The 17,928-nt window shown below is 44.6% G+C and overlaps 1 protein-coding gene and 1 long non-coding RNA gene across 2 annotated transcripts; both read right to left on the bottom strand.

Moving 5' to 3' along the window:
* Positions 1–1,155: 1,155 nt before the first annotated feature.
* Positions 1,156–2,752, bottom strand: LOC116383116 (uncharacterized). Its single transcript, XR_004212752.1, has 7 exons — positions 2,420–2,752; positions 2,242–2,343; positions 2,101–2,166; positions 1,925–2,014; positions 1,728–1,833; positions 1,400–1,476; positions 1,156–1,327 (listed from the first exon to the last, which is right to left on the bottom strand). It is a non-coding gene; the product is annotated as an uncharacterized LOC116383116 (long non-coding RNA).
* Positions 2,753–13,705: 10,953 nt separating this feature from the next.
* Positions 13,706–17,688, bottom strand: tssk6 (testis-specific serine kinase 6). Its single transcript, XM_031846339.1, is given in 2 exon segments — positions 13,706–14,425; positions 17,437–17,688. Coding segments are annotated over 2 exon segments (972 nt in total).
* Between the last annotated feature and the right edge of the window lie 240 nt (positions 17,689–17,928).

Below are 17,928 nucleotides of genomic sequence, written 5' to 3'. Positions count from 1 at the left end.
CGCAAAACCGCAGTCCACAAACCAATAGGTGACGGCACGACTATATCCATTTCTTATATACACCAGACACCTTGTCGTCTGCCTGCTCTGCTCTCAATTGTAACAAACTCGAACTGTCGTCATATTTTCTCAGTTTAGCAAGTTTGGGCTCAGCGTCACTTGTGACAGTGTACCAATCCTATCGGAGTTTCTATCGGTCCAAAGACAAAATTCTTGTTTTTAGATGGTCCCCATCTGTAGATGTGCACTTTTTAATGAGACAGCACAATTATTCTTGATTTTAGCAATTATTTCGCAGACTCACCGGGAGAGTGCCACGGACCTCTAAGAGTGCCCGGTGTTACGGTTTAACCAGGGACCCTGTTATCTGGCGACCTTTAGCCGAATGAGTCTGTTGTAGTTACGGCAGCTGTTGCAAATGGGAAGAGAACACGTAGCTAGCTGTCCTTGTGAATGCCGCATTGTTTAATTTTGCAATACAGTGTCAAACCTTCTCATTTACAGTCTATGGTCAAAACATATCGGATTCGACGTTTGAGTATTTTGAGGAAAGTAGTCCACTCTAGTTTGAAACGTCGCTTGCTTGTTCATGTGTTGAAACAGGAAGAGAGCAAATTGCCCTTCCTGTGAAATAATAAAGTTGGTAACAAACACATAATCGTCTTTGGAGCAGTCTTTGGAGCCTGTTTTGTGGAAACGTGTCACGTAGAAGAACTCTGTAGCATAGTTAAAATAAAAAATCATTAAAAAAAAAAAAAAAAAGTTATTTACGGGATTCAAACTCAGAGTGGAAAATAATTGGCGATCAGAGGCAGTGCCACAACACCACGATTGGCACAACGGTACTGTTGGCGGCATAATAAAATGTAAAATAGTCAGCAGTCACTCCTAAGAGCAGGGGAAAACCAGATCAACTTGTGACCGCACTGCGCGTTTACCATGCAGCCTTCTGAAGTGTACCACGGAGGACTTTTGGATACAGCTGGTTTCCGAAACAAATCTTTGTAGCGCTGCAAATTAATGAGGCAAACATTTGTGATGTTGTCATGAGGTGAAAATACACAATGTGGACAATAACGCATCAGAGCAAACCATAAATGGCAATGCCATAAAATGAAGAATTTAACCAGCCAAGAAGACAGATGTCAAGTTGAGTTCATTTGACTTTAATAAGCCAAAAAAGACAATCACGTTCAATTTGTCAAAAAGTTTAACATGGATTAGATTAATTTTCAATTGCAAGATGGGCACAGATAGTCTTCATCTGTGCTGGGCTGTGCTATACACAAACCCAGTGGAACCACCGGGAACACAATGTGCATTCAATCTGAAAGATAGAGAAATTAGCTTTTTTGTAAATAGATGCAATCTCCATATACAGAACTTTAAGGCTTCCTACCCAGTGATAAACAGGTGGCTCCGAGGTGTCCGCAGAGTTCCTTTCACCACACATGCGGCACAGTTCTGTCTGGTTGTCTATTAAAAGATATTCCAAATTAGTGGGTTAAGTATAGGAAAATGTTCAGTGAGGGTTAGATACAGTTGATTGAAGCTTACCAGAGTCATCTAACAGTCTCCTAGACATTTCTCTTTGCATAGAGTTAATGGCAACTTCATCCACAGCGAAATCAATGCTGCCTCCCTTTAACAGCAGCTCGACTACCAGGTTAGTGTTATGCGTGTCCTTTTGACAGTTTTTAAATGCCTACTAGAGTTCATAAACTTACTTTGCACACCAGCACTCCACAGGACGTGGAATCCTGCTGAAGGGGATATGAGACAGTGTCACACATCCATCTTGATAAGTTCACATTTTTCTTCTGCATGAATGCCCTAAAGCAAAAATCATTGTTACTTGCACATTAGAAACCATTGAACATACATAAGACATGAAACAAATGAAAATAAATCCAGATACGCTTACCTTGTACAGTCCCTACAATGATTCAGCTGAGCAGAAGTGGCTCCAAATGGATCGAAAAAACAGAGCCCGCCCTTCCTTTGGATACATGGCCTTTTACAGAAAGGATAGTTTATTGTGCAAGATTCTCACAGTTTGATATTTAGTTGCATAAATTGCATTGGTTTAAGTACACTTACCACTAGAGTCCAATGGTGGTTCTTGCAGACAGCTCCAACAAGAGTGTCCCACTCCCTCACATCAAGCTGCAAAGTGACATTATAGTTTGTAAGATTGTACAACTGTAACAGACACCCTTTAAAAGCAACCATTATCCTTACCTTTCTCAACCCCCTCGATTTGCCATTCCAAATCGCCATCATTGCATATGTGTCAATAACTTTGACCTTGTTTGTTACCCACACAAGGTAAGCATTTATGATCTAAAAATAAAATATATAAATTAAATGAACTTGCATTTCTAAGAGGTACAATCTTTAGCTTACAAACAACACTTACCTCACTCTGACTGAGGTTGACTGAGATTTGGCTGGTGGAGGGTCAGAGCTGTCGAGAGGAGTAAGGTTGGCAGGTTTGTCAGGGGTGGAGAGGCTAGACGTGGTAGTGGAGACGGGGGAGCCTTGAACTTTATTCAGCTTTGCTGGAATCTTCTCCTCTGGTTCAGTAAAAACAGTTAATTCATCAATATTGGCCACTGTTTTGGTGGTGTTGTTGGCTAAATGTTGGCTTCCCCTTTATGGCGTGATGGTAAATCATGTCTCCATTTTCCCCCCTTTTCACTGCTTGTTACGTGTTGCATTTTCTCCCCTCCTGCCCTTCCTTTTTTTTCTCTCTCCCTCAGTCTCCTATCCTGGCAATCAGGCAGATGGATTCCACCTGTGGGGGCCGGTTGTCCTGATTGGTGGGTGGCACCAGCGGCAGGCTGGCCAATCGGTGGATGGAGAGCCACGGATAAGAACAGGGTCTCAGGAGTTCAGCGGGGGCTGGTCTTCTATCGTCCTGTCAATTCTGAGAACTGAACGTGTTAGTATTTGTGGTGAGAGGTAGCGATGGCGAGATGAAGCTTCATGAAACGTTGAAGCTTTCCATCCAATTGGTTCACTCATGGGTCGAAGCTTCATGGTGTTTCATTTGCTCTACTGCGCCATCAAGTGGACAATAAATGTAAAACAGGCAGTTTGTGATGTGTGATACATAATTTATGAACTTATTAATATGGTGTCCGTCTTTATGATACAATGGCGGGGTCAAAAGGGAAAGTGGAAACAAATTTGGGAGAAATAAGTGACATGAAATGTAAAAAAAAGTTAAAGTTAGGATTTTATTGTCATATACATATACGAAATTTGACTTCTGCATTTAACCCATCCTTAGCTTATTGGGAGCAGTGGGCTGCTGAGAAGCGCCCGGGGTTCAGCAGTTAGGGGTTCAGTGTCTTGCTCAGGTACAAGTCGGCATAAAATATGTAGCAACTAAGGATCGAACCGCCGATCTTGCTGTTACCAGACAACCCTCTCTACCGCTTGCGCCAAAGCTGGGGAACAATAGTCTGGTAAAGGGAAGGGGGGGAAGAAAAAGGAGGGGAAGAAGGGGGAAAAAGGGGGAAGAAGGGGGAGAAGGAAAAAGAAGGAAAAATGAGAGAGAAAAGAGAAAAAGAGGAGAAAAGGAAGAGAAAACACTCTTCAGGGCCATCCACTTAGACTCCCGTGGTGTTTTAAGGTCCTTATTTACCGTATTTATATTCTTATTGAAGAAAAAGATCTTTTGTGTGCATTTGTGCATAGAGAAATCGTCCGCCGGTTCAAATCCCGGCCCCGGCAGGATTGAGGTTTACGATATTCGTAATAAAAGTGTTTGTGTTGCCCATGTCCATTTGAATTTATTCAAGATATTGACTTGTGCAATGCAATTACGTATTGTTGTGTTGGTATTAAATGAAACATCCCTACTTTACTTATGATGTTGACCCATACAATGCAATTACCTGTTGAGACATGAGTTTTAAATAAAACTTGCCTTGTTTCTTCAAGGTATTGACTTGAACATGAACTGAGACAGTATTGATGTAGAAATCTTAATTCTATTCTCTGTCATTTGAAAAAGGTTATTGTAGGCCCTGGGTAACTGTGATACAATGTGTCACTACCTGAAAACAAGACTTTGCACAGAAAATGTATGACAAAAGGAAACTTTTATTGAAATATCGAGGACAAAATATTTAAAAACACCACTCTACAATCTATATAACAATATATTATAATTAAATATAAAATCCTATAATTAAAATGTATCTACAATATATATAACATATATATATATATATATATAAAATATAAAAGCACCACACAATAAAATCAACATAAATATATACATAAATACAAATGTCAAGTAAATCAAAGAATGAAATGAGTATCGTTTGCAAGAAAACACGCACTGTGGGATTAACACTTGAATACAAGTGAATATAAAAATATATATGAAACAGGGCCCTGTGCATGAATCCAATAAAAAAAAAAGGATAAATTATTTTGTTAATAAACTGCTGCACTACAGCCAAAGGGATGTGTGGATTCAGTCTAGAACAAGAGCATAAAGTTCACAGCATTAAAGTGACAGAACATTTATTGACAGGAGGTTTGCTCGGGGCAGAGCGCCTTAACTTCTCCCATTTCTCTCGTTTTTTCGGTCAGTGGGTCCACAGGCGTTGGAAACCGTCCAGAGCAGTAGTTTACTGAGAGAGTCTGACTCACGTCAGATCAATTCAAGGGAAGCTTTCCATTCCTGGACTTGGGGATTTCCTGCACACCTGAGGTCATTCTTAACACTCAATTATCAGAACCCTTCAATGTTTCAAATACAGCTTTTTTTTTACGGCTGCTCGGACTCAGTGTGCTATTGACCACAAAGTCATGATCAGGTTTCCCACTATCTTTCCAAAGGGATGGGAAAAACACGTGGTCATCCAGGGTTTGGATCTCAACAACGGTCAGTTCTATCTATGTTAAATTGAATGGCGATATTTAGCTTTTGTTTTTCCACCATCAGCACTCACTGCACAAGAGGCTTGCTCCTTTCAAAGCTCCCTCCTCGATGCTCTTTAATAAATACAAATGTCCAGTCTATCTTTTCTTCATCTCCTCCAACCACTGCTCCTTAGGGACACGCTCTACTGAGGGGCAGTATATCGTCCCCTTATACTGACTGTGTCCAGTCGCCGCCGTTCGGAACTGCCCGCATTTCTTGCACGTGTTGTGCAATACTTTGCGGGTCAGTTTTCGGGGGACGACTGGACCAGTAGGAGCAGCAGCAGGAGGAGCAGCAGGAGCAGCAGAGGGGAATCCCAGGGCCTGTGGAGCAACGGCCAGAACAGGCAGAGATGGAGCAGGGAACGGCTGCTGCAAAATCACCAGCTGAGGTGTTGGGGATGGAGCTGGGAAGAGCTGCCGCAGCTCTGAATGCTTCCTCTTCAGTTTTGCCTTCCCAGTTGACGAGGGCAGGTCGTACGGGTGAGCTGGGTTGGTCGATGTGGGTGTCGCTACCGGCGGTACAGTGGGTGGGTTCAGAGGTTGATGAGCCTCGGGAAGGTGACTTGACGGCAAGGTCAGCCCCTGCCTGACCGTACTATTGTCTTGGCTCTTCACCCTCTTATTGTGCCACTGCACCAGGGTCGTCTGGCTCACGTCCACCAGCTGCAGGTCCGTCTGCTGCATAATGATGCCGTTCCCCAGAATCCGCTGCCTGATCCTCCTGTAGTCCCCCGAGGATGAGGTCCCACCGAGAGACTGTGCTCATCCCCATCCTCCGGGGACTACGGTAGATCTCGCAGAGCCTGGTTATTATCGCCTGCATTAACCTGGAGCAGTTTGGCCACTGTGCCAGTGGTGGTCAGGCTGTGCCTCTTCACACTGTCCACCCCTGCTGTGAAGTCCTTCCTCTTTTTTGGGGACCTGAACCTCCCCGTGTCCAGCCTGCTCTGGTGTCTGGCAGAGAAGACCACCCTCTCTCTGTCCATCACCAGCATGTTCTGCCACAGAGCAACAATGTTGCTCACCTATGCAGAGAGAGAACACAACAGCCCATGAGAAGAAGAAAAATAAATCTATGCGTGTGAATATGCATGACATGGCACAAAGGGAAAATAAGACAATGAATGCTCCTCACCGTCTGATTGTCTATTGCCAAGACCGGCTGGTTCCTCAGCTCCAGTAGACACTCCGCCAAGCTCTCCACCCTGTCCATCCCTGGCATGCAGGCACGATCCACAGCCTAAACAAAAATACAGAGATGAGCAACACAACTTGAGAACAGTCAAATGGGACAAAACCCAGATACCGTGATGTTATTTCTTCACACAAAATGATGTATTTATATACCCCGGACTCTGGAGCCTGGGAGGTGGACGCAGCCTGGGAGGTGGACACAGCCTGGGAGGTGGACCCAGCCTGGGAGGAGGACGCAGCCTGGGAGGAGGACGCAGCCTGGGAGGAGGACGCAGCTTGGGAGGAGGACGCAGCTTGGGAGGAGGACGCAGCCTGGGAGGAGGACGCAGCTTGGGAGGAGGCAGGAGTCGGAGACAGGGAAGCCAGCTGGGTGAGCAGGGACAAAAGCAGAGAGGAGGCTGCAGCTAAGGTGGCGGCTGCAGGCTGGGAGGAGGCAGCAGGCTGGGAGGAGGCAGCAGGCTGGGACCAGGCAGCAGGCTGGGAGGAGGCAGCAGGCTGGGACCAGGCAGCAGGCTGGGAGGAGGCAGCAGGCTCGGGGGAGGCAGCAGGCTCGGGGGAGGCAGCAGGCTCGGGGGAGGCAGCAGGCTGGGAGGAGGCAGCAGGCTGGGAGGAGGCAGCAGGCTGGGAGGAGGCAGCAGGCTGGGAGGAGGCAGCAGGCTGGGACCAGGAAGCAGGCTGGGAGGAGGCAACAAGAAGGGAGGCTCCAGGCAGAGAGGAGGAAGAGAGGCTTGGGTCATCCAGGAGACTTGCCACTGTGCCTTCCTGGAAGCCCTCGTCTACTTCTTCTTCTTCTTCCTCTCCCTCATCGACATCCTCCAGCATCTCATCTGTATCTTCTGACCCAGGGACCACATTGAGGGGCTTTCCAGTCTGGCTCAAAAGGTAGTCCACGCCAATGAGCTCGCCTATGAATAAGAGCAGAAAGACACACACACACACACACACACACATTAGTTGTAGTTAAAGCATTATATATACAAACCTTTAATTTAGAAAAGTCCGAGTTGTATTTATATCATGTTATGGATGGCTTTGGCAATGGAAATGATACAAATGTAGCCTTGTTGAACTTCAGTTAGAACACTGAAAAACAATAAACCAAAAGACTTATGGAGCCAGATATTAACGAGACATACCAGTGTATATGGAAGGTGGCCTGAAGGTTGGCACAAATGCCTCGCCACACAACTTCAGGCTGTTGTTGTTAATAGACTGGCTCACGTCACCGGAGTAGGTGAGGAAAGATGACGGCCTGCCGGTCACCGCTGCTGTCCCCCGATCCTGGTTCCACCTGTTCAGGCCTTCCAGGAGGTACAGCTGGAAATTCAGTGCATTTGCACTAGTTCCTGAACAACAAAAACAAAACAACAACATTGTATTGCTTTTCAATCTGAATGCTTTCACAAAATAACCTACAAGTTATTGAAAATATAAAACACAAGAGAGACACCAACCTGGAATGAACCTGTTCAGGTGGCAGTGAAAGGACTCCAGGGATGTGGACCCTCTGGCACAGCGGTATTTGGTCAGGATGACGCCACTCTTGGTGGTGGTGGTGCCTACCACTGTGTACAGTGCCACATCTGGGAGGTCCTGGATGCACTTGACGTGGCGTTTTTGCACACGCCATATGTGCTCCATCCTTACATCGTCCAGCAGTTGCACCCCCATGAGGTCTCTTCCATTTGTCCCCCCCAGTGTCTGCAGCAGCTGCTCAATGAGCTTGATGGTGGTCTCCTCACCGCGTGTCCTCCTACGGCAGTACCGACTCAGCTCCTTTTTGCCGATCCGCGAGTCCACCATGTGATCGGTAATACACGGCACACTTTCCTGCCTGAGCTGCTCGCGCTTTACCTGCCGCAACAGAGCGAGGTCCCCTGCATCCCACTCAAAGATGCATGCCGACAAGCTGCCCATAAAGGCCGGGTAGAGGGTATGAGCGTCGGTGGTGCATCCCACGGCCAGCCTCCTCATAAAGTGCCAGATGTCCAGGCGTATGTGGAGGTCTGGCCACGCTGCAAACCTTGCCTGCAGCTTAGTCGACCCCTCACTTTTGCAGCAGTCACAATCAACATAAAGCAGCACTGGGGGTGGAACAGCTGCCTGCCGGTACCGCTCCATCACGCCAGAGACCATGGCGTTCAGTCCCGGCCCCTCCGCAACCGTCAGGACACTGATCAGGATCTGGCCGACCTCATTGCCAATAGAGGTCATCCATTGAGCTGTGCCCTGCCGTGACCAGCCAGCTTCTTTGTGAACTGTGTTGTGAGGACAGATCTTTAAGATTACACTTTTGTTTTTACACACTCTCTACAGCAGTAAGAGAGTTATTACACACATTTATAGTAAATGCATATGTAAAGCTGTCACCGACAACAATGATAATGTGTACAGGAGAATAAATATAATGTACATGGCAATCTATTAAACAGTCATATTATTTATTACCTTTTTGGTTGAGTCCATCTTTAAGATGGACCCAAATACGGAGGTGATGCTGGCCCTAATATGGTCTATCCGGGTGAGGATATCCATCCCGTACACGGACAGCAGCCAGCGACTGGTTGGAACTTCTATGTGCTGTGGCGGCTTCTGCCAGACCACTGGTAGGAGGCTGGGCTGCTCCGCAAAGTCACCACACTCGCTAGCATAGTATGCCACCTGGTTCAGCCATTCCTCCCCATGGTTCTCCCTGAGCTGCTTTACCAGCCGTGCTGGACTGTTGCCGAGAGTCCGGTCCCGAAGCAGCCGAATGACACGGATGTCACAAGCGTATCTGAAATGAACATTCCATTTACTTTTTTGTATATTTAAAACAGGGACAGTGTATAGTAAATATATGGCACCAGATTATTCAAATAATGCACTTGTATTCAAGCAATTACGAATAGATTTGAGAAATTATTTAAAAAGTGATTTGTTACATGTTCATGGGAGGCCGTGTCAAAACTGTATTACTCACTTGCGGGTCAAGATCATCCGGAACAACTTTTGGTGAGGCAGGTCCAGCTGGTCCCGGACAGTCTGACTTGTGGACAGGTAGTTTGAGGAACACACAGTGCATCTGAGTGTCTCTGTCACCATCAGGTAATATCTGTCGATGTCCAGGACTTTCCTAGACCGCTTGTGGACACCATAGCCTGTCAGCTGCTTCCCACAATCTAGGCAGAACACCCTCACTTTCCACAGGCGGTAGGGCATCCACACCATCAGCCGATGGGTGAAAAAGCGGTCGGGTGTCGGTGTCTGATGGTAGATCAGGGCTGGAACAGGGGGCTCGTACCACAGTTTCAAATCTGGCCGTAGTTTGCTGGAGGGAAAGACGGTGTTGGCAATCCACCTCTGGTCCTGCAAAGGGAGGGTCTTGCTCATTTCACCCGGCAACCAGAAAGAAGATGCAGCCCCAGCAGCAGTTGGCTGAACTCCTCCAGGCACATTCTGTTTGGAAGACAACAACAAATAAGAATGAAGTGTATTGCATAAATAAAAGCTACACTAAATATGACTTATAAAAAAGCCAGACCAATAAATAAACGCAGTACTCACAGCGTCTACAGCAATGTTGGTGTTTCCACCAGCAGCAGGGCTTGGGGTCCTCACAGAGGATGTAGGGGTCCTCACTGACGATGGAGCAGGGCTGGGTGTCCTCACATACGATGGAGAAGGAGGAGGAGGAGCAAGGCTGGGGGCCGTAAAGAGGGTCCTCACTGGGGATGGAGCAGGGCTGGGTGTCCTCGCAGACGATGGAGGAGGAGGAGGAGCAAGGCTGGGGGCCGTAAAGAGGGTCCTCACTGGGGATGGAGCAGGGCTGGGTGTCCTCACAAAGGATGGAGGAGGAGGAGGAGCAAGGCTGGGGGCCGTAAAGAGGGTCCTCACTGGGGATGGAGCAGGGCTGGGTGTCCTCACAAAGGATGGAGAAGGAGGAGGAGCAGGGCTGGGTGTCCTCACAGACGATGGAGAAGGAGGAGGAGAAGGGCTGGGGGACCTAGCCACTAAATTGGGCTTTAGTGAGGCAGACTGTGACCCACCAAAGCGTGATTTAGCAAACTGAAAGGAGAACCAAAGTTAATTTGAAGATGCAACACACAAAATAAGTCATACAAAGTATGAATTACAAAAAATAATTCACCATTGACAAATTCAGAGTGGGTCGCAGAAAAGACCGAGGGGATGCAGCACTCGCACCAGGCGCTGAGGCCACGGACTGTGGGGTAGCACGAGGAGGGGTTGAGGCCACGGACTGTGGGGTAGCATGAGGAGGGGTTGAGGCTACAGACTGTGGGGTAGCACGAGGAGGGGCTGAGGCCACAGACTGTGGGGTAGCACGAGGAGGGGCTGAGGCTGAGGCCACAGACTGTGGGACATCAGCAGGAGACTAAAACAACAGCATTACGACATGTGATGTAACAGCAACAGCATAACAACATTGTAACAAACATGCGATGCAAGATAAACAATAAAAGATGTCATTTGTAAATAGATCACGATAATGGTGTGGAATCCGCATTTGCAGGCGATGGACCCTCCGAAGAGGGTGGTCTGTCCACGGGCCTGCATGGGGCATTTGTCAATCTGAAATGATAAGAATTGCTATTTATCCTGGAGTGAGTCAGTCAGTGTACTACGTCTGATTAACATTATCTGCACCATCATATTGCATCATTTTAATCAAGTGCGTGGCATACTAGTGACAGTAATGAGTAATAACTACGTAGTTTGCTATACTTTACCTTCTGATAGATGTCATGCCACTTCCTTTGCCTTGGGGCTGGCCTATTGCCTCCTCCAGCAGGCCAAACACCAGAGCTGGCAAATGCCCTCAGCCTTGCTAGCCACTCTCCATCGGTCATGGACTTGTGGCTCTTTGGTTTTGTGCTCATCTAAAGATAACGTGGAAATAAGACAAGATAAGATAATCCTTTATTAGTCTCGCAGTGGGAAGATTCACAGGATCACAGCAGCAAAGTGGATAGTGCACACAAGATACAGAGCAAAAAATCAAGAGCAACAAGTAATATACATAAGTAAATAAGTAATAAACAGTAAGAATATCAACTAAGTACAAAGTGCAAAATCCACAGTAACTAAGTATAAATAATTAACATATTATATATCCAGACAGGGTAATAATAACAATTGCTAAATCTACATAACCATGACATTGATGTGCATACTTAGTACAGTAACACAGCAACTCTTAGACTGAAGTTTTGCGAGACATGTTTTCAGTTATTTATACATCGTATTAATACATGTAATCAAATCAATACATATATATGTAAACGCATTATTTACATGTATACTGTGTAATTACACTATATCTATAATACATCTGTATGTATTAATCTTTCAATATCAACAATAACGTTTGCGTGTTTCCACTGGACGCATTACAGTAGTATTCATACATGGCCGTTAACGTTAGCTCGTTCGCTAATGCCGAACGTATTTACCGTGTAACGTAATGTGACACCGGACGCCGAGCCGACCGTATTTACCGTGTAACGTAATGTGACACCGGACGCCGAGCCGACCGTATTTACCGTGTAAGAGCCGACCGTATTTACCGTGTAACGTAATGTGATATCGGACAGAACGAGAGAAAAAAAGACAACACCAGTTATTACATGTAGTTACGTTGTCGCTAGCTAGCGATCGCTAGCGGTAGCTCGCTCGCTCGCTAATGCCGAGCGCGCATTTATGGACGAGAAAAAAGATAAAAATGACCTTGTGTGTGACGTAAATATAAGGTTTTTTTGGATAACTTACTTTTGAAAAGTTGTAGTATATGTTGTAGTCAACAGGTCCGATATCTTTCTGCTTCGCGATCTGGACGTGGCTGCGAGACTTGGACTTGAGGTCTTGCGAGAACGTGACTGGAGGTGCAGACGTGATTGGTCCATCCAGCTCCCCCGGCTTCAAACCATTCTCTCTTCACAATGGAAAGCGAGCCTCGCGATTGGACGCACAATGGAAAGCCAGCTCCGCGATTGGACGCTCGGGAAGGTCGGGGAAGATCACAATGGAAATCGTCTGCACAGCACAACATTGCAATGGAACCTTTGAGAATGGATTTTGAAGAATGGATTTGCCAGCCTTTCCCTCCCCAAGTAGCCCTTAAGCTGGGGAACAATAGCATGGCCTAATGTGCAATGTGGTTTGTGACTGTGCTTATGTTACTAGGGACAACATGTAACGCGTAAAACATTTTATTCATTTTTATTTAAAAATATCAAGAAGCTTGAGTAGTTTGTAAACAAACGCGCAATAAAGTCCTAAGTACACAAAATGTGACCAGGGATCCATTGCGTTTCGCTTGCGTTTCCTTTGAAGATTTCCTCCCTCAAAACTAAACTCTCCACTTTGTCTGTCACCTGAAGTAAAAACACAATAATAATTATATTCCAAGTCATTTATCCAAGCAATCGCAACCCTAACCCCTTCACACCAAAATAAATGGAGCCACTTACCTCATACTCCATTGCACCTCCGATGGGTATCTTGCCTCTCTTCCAAACATTAAATAGTATCGACTGTGCTGGGTAGTTAACTGCTTTTCTGTTCCAATTCCAAACATTGCTGCTTGGAGGTATTCATCCCATTTTTGGAGATTTTTCTGGCAAGTTTGCCGAGAGACTTGAAAAATCAGCCATTTCTGTCACGTCCAAGGGGCAGATCAGAGGCGCAGACACGGACACAGGAGCCAAGGAGGAAGACAAGGTTCTTTACTTTGACCCAAACATACACAGGAACTCAAAACGACTCCAACAGGGAGCGAGCAAAAATACAAAAATGGGAAAAAGCAAAGTCACAAACCTTAGAGACAACACGAGGGAAAACTCTGGAGACACGATGAGCACATGGGGAGGAACAAAGCCAGAACATGAAGAACAAAAACGATCTGCCAACCAGAACAGAGAAAGCAGGTGAGTATATGTGTGGGTAAAATGTAAAAGAAGTCATGAAGTGACATAGTATAGTATGGTAAATATGGCAGAGCATAGTATGTTAAAAGGTTAAAAAAGTAATGGAATAATATGTTTAAAAAGTCACAGTCCATTCAAAGTGGAGGACATTGTTTTAATTCAATTCAATTTATTTTGTATAGTCCAAAATCACAAATTTGCCTCAGATGACTTTTGAGAGTAGCATAGCTCCTTTCAGGTATAGCTCACCTGATGTATATGTAGCGAGCGAGTGGCAGTGGATGCACAGAGCTGACAGATGGTGTCGATCGGATCAGAGAAGAAATTGGCAGTCATTTTGTTGTCAGGTGACAGTTAATGTGCAGTGTAGATTTTAGTTTGTCCATGAATAAATGCTCCATATAAACATTAAATCCAGAATATGGTCAAAACAGGGATAAGCCTCATAACCCGGTCCATACCCATGTCCATAAACACACACAACTGAGCATTTTCATGAATTCAAACCTTAAGCTGTTAAGTTTGAGGATCGTCACACATGCAATTGAGGAAACTCAAACACTTTGCTACTGGTTGCTTCAAAAACACAAAAACGGTGTTAATGAATGTATTTATTTAAGTTTTGTTAGCCTCTAATGTCAGTGTCTTGGGACAGCAGATGATGGTTCCTCCCCTGGTTCTGAATTGGCTTTTGGAAGTTTCTCTTCCTCTTTGGCCTTTTCATCTGGGGGTCCTTTCTTTCCAGAGCCGGCGTTTGATGTGAGGGCCTCCTCACTGTCCTCTATTTTCCCTTCCCGCAACATCCAGGAACTCTGCAATATGTCGGTGATTGTAATCCGGTGCTCCACAATAGGGTGCAAAATCCTTTGGATGAGGTCTTTTGCGTCAGACGAAACAGAAGGAATGTTGGGGAATTTGATATCACGCTGAATTTGCATTCTCAACATCCTCCTTATGTTGGTGGCATCAAAGGGCTTTGAAGCATGGAGCATCATATACAGCACAACACCCAAACTCCACACATCAGACACTTTGGGGTTGTATGGTAAACTTCTCACAATCTCAGGTGCTGCATAGGACGAGGTGCCACAGAAGGTTTTGCTCAGCATCATCCGCCCGTCTGCGTAAGTGAGCCTCTTGCTGAACCCAAAGTCACACAGTTTGAGGTTAAAATGTGTGTCCAGCAGCATGTTTTCACATTTAAGGTCTCTGTGGGCCACGTCACTGTTGTGAAGATATTGGAGTGCATTGCACAGCTGTGTGAAAAGCCTACAGCCTGAATTTTCAGTTAAGGCCCCCTTGACTCTGATATGCTTCATGAGGTCTCCTTTCACACAGAACTCCATCACCACATAGACCTAGAGACACAAAAGTAGATGGTGAATGGTAAGTGGACTTGTAATTGTAAGGCAAGTTTATTTGTATAGCACATTTCAACAACACATACAACTATTAAAAGCATCAAAACACAAGGCAAAAAAGGAGATTTAAAAACAATTAAGAAACATTAAAAACAGTCATTAAAACACTAAAAAGCAGTGTAAGAAATAAAATACAGCAGTAAAATGCTAAAATGCAGAAATTGATTCATATCCTTGAATCTGGTTCAATTAAAGGCAGCAGCAAACAGAAAAGTCTTCAATCTTGATTTAAAGGAGCTGAGGGTCTCAGCAGACCTGCAGCTTTCTGGGACTTTGTTCCAGATATGTGGAGCAGAAAAACTGATCGCTGCTTCTCCATGTTTAGTTCTGACTCAAGGAACAGAAAGTAGACCGGTCCCAGACGACCTAAGTGGTCGGGATGGTTCATAAGGTAGCAGCAGATCAGAGATGTGTTTTGGCCCTAAACCATTCAGTGCTTTATAAACCAACAGCAGGATTTTAAAGTCAATTCTTTGTTGGACAGGAAGCCAGTGCAAAGATCTCAGAACTGGAGTGATGTGATCCACGTTCTTGATCTTAGTGAGGACTCGAGCTGCAGCGTTCTGACTGACCTTTTACAGGGACCTGTAAACACACCGTTACAGTAGTCGAGTCTACTGAAGCACCTTTCTAGTTTGCCTAGTGTCACCTGCTAACCTTTGGGGTTAAGTCCATGAAAGACAACCCGCTTGACTTCTGACCCACAGTACATGGTAAAATTGAAATGTCCAATGGATGTAAAAAAGAAAAATAGAATTGGACCCAACAACACAAACTGTAGCAGTTTTAGCCATCCTTGTCGAGTGGCCCTAGAGATGGCAATGTCTCTTGGTTTGACCTCTACTTTGGTTCAGACTGAAACTATCAGTTGGATTGCCATGACATTTTGTAGAGACATTCATGGTTTCCAGAGGATGAATACTACGGATTTTGGTGATGTACTGACTTCCTCTCTCGACTGGCAGGTTGACATTAATGTTAGCATTTAGCTCAAAGCATTGCTGTGCCAAGCACAGCCTCACAGAGCTGCTAGCATGGCTGTAGATTATTGTATAAGCAACAGCAGCCATCTACTGGACTCCCTCTTATTCTACCATTGCATACAAATCATACCAAACCATACAAATACCCAACAAATCCTCCAAATTGATGGTGTTGATTGAAAAAGCCAAATTGACTGAACAGTCTCCACAAACAAATGTCAAGTTACGTTATTCTTAAAACATAATTCACAAATGAATGCAGTGATTTGTGTCTATTAATCTGTATCTTTATCTGCACCCACACATTTACAAATCGTATATCATAATTACTACATCAACTTAGCATTTTACAAAGGAAAAATATTACATCTCCACCTAGTTGTGTGGTTGTGAAGTCAGTGCGAGTATAGCAATGCTGTCTTGAACAGCCTTCAGAGAAGAGCACTCCAGAGGCTCAAAGGGACTCTAAACCAAAGCTATATGCCCCAGTGGCACTGCAGGGTCACTGCAGGAAGGAGGCATGCATTACCGGGCACTGTGTCCCGACCCCATGCATGAACCGCTTCAAGAGAGGGTCACCAAAGACCAGTCTGTTGCTGAAATCGTGGCAGGAAAAACGGCATACACCAAGCCGATGGCCCGTACTGGGTAGTGCGCCTATTGCACCCACTTCATTGGACAGAGCCCAGGCCTGGGGTCATCCGATTAATTTCTTCCTATGCCGAGCAGCGATCTGAGCCTACCACAATGTCTGACAAATGCTAGCGCCTCACTCTCTAACAGGGGACGAATTTGATGGAGCAGCTCAAACATGCAGCAGCTCAAGCGCCATGTCCCCACCACAGCTGGCCGTGCACGGCCAGGGCATGAAAGGTGAAACGCAAGTATATTCTGTGTTTCGAAGCAACCTCAACCTTTAAATATGCACCTTTAAGTCAATGATGGTGAACCAATCGCTCCGCTGAATCAATTCCAATAACCGCTTGAATGTTAACTTGATAATTACTTTTTGTCTCTTTGTATTTAATAACTGACTTGTTTTTGTGAATGATTTGAACATGTTACAATATAAATAGTCCTTGGGCCAAACCAGATATCACATTAATGGGGAACATAAACTAAATAGTTTTTAGGGTCAATATAAGTAATTTAACAGAATGTCCTGCTCCTGTGGAAGGGCTATCATATGTTATATTCCCTTATTAACACCTTAGCATAATTCCAAAAAGCACACACAGCCAATATCATATGAACAGTTATATCATCTTGAACCTAAGGCAACTAAATGTGTTTTGAAATGAACCAAACTCTTTACATATAATATTGGTGGTAATATTGGTTTGCCTTCAAATTAAGATATTTGGTAACCCTTTATATGAAGACCATGTCTATAATATGTTATAAACATATTCATAAGATATTGTAATATATTTTTAAGGCTTTATACAACGTATCCATGTTAAAATCATGTATGGCAACTTAGAACACGATCTTTTAAGTTTTAGAAGTGGTGAACATATTGTATTATACGTTTAGCATTCATTATGCTTAATACCTCCATGCCAAAGCGTCAGAGTTATGGGTTACACAGCATATTATAATTGCCATAACTTTAGCCAGAGAACTGCTCTAAAGCAGCATAGCAGATCATAAATTCTGAAAGTTTCTGAAATGGTAAAGCAACAGGACTGTATGAGGTTCTTAGCAATTGTATGATACTGTAAGACACGTATGATCAGTATTTTCTGACTGCAAGTAAAGTCTAAGACATATATCTATCATATCTAAACATCGTCTAGGGATGTATAAAAACAAAAAAAACTCAAGATGGTACGGTACATTCAATTTTGGGTCAGACTAAAAGCAGCCTTAACAAGTCATTTATATTTAAGTTTAACATTTTACTCTCACACAACTATTATAAGTAAAGAAATATATATATATATATATATATATATATATTACCTTGTTTGTGTGCCATTTGAAGATTTCAAGAGTCTTGACAATGTTGGGATGGTTCAAAGTCCTGATGATCTCCATTTCCCGACACAGAAACGTTTCCACCTAACTGGAAGGCACCTTTTTTGTGTCTATAACCTTTATGGCAACCTTTTTCCTCAGGCGGGTTGAGTAGGCACTCGCAACTTTGCCAAACATGCCTTCTCCCAGGCTGCTCCTGAATGTGTAACCACGGCTCTCCATGAACCTTTTATTCATCATGAACGTTGTGACTACCGCAGTATGTTGAGTTACTGAATTCTCTCCGAAGCATAATCTAGTTTTGTAGTGAAATGAAGTGAACATTTTGTCAGTTTGGAACAGGGTATGGAATCATAACAACATGACATCATGTTCTAGAAGCAATGGCTGTGAGAACTTTGCATCAGAACTACATGCAGCCTGATGGACAGGAGTTGAACTGTACCAGACACCAGGGCAGCATACAGGCAGTGTTTG

Source organism: Anarrhichthys ocellatus, unplaced genomic scaffold (assembly GCF_004355925.1).
Source record: "Anarrhichthys ocellatus isolate YVR2014 unplaced genomic scaffold, GSC_Weel_1.0 scaffold6, whole genome shotgun sequence".
NCBI classification, from domain to species: domain Eukaryota; kingdom Metazoa; phylum Chordata; class Actinopteri; order Perciformes; family Anarhichadidae; genus Anarrhichthys; species Anarrhichthys ocellatus.
This window is presented reverse-complemented; position numbering and strand designations above follow the sequence as displayed.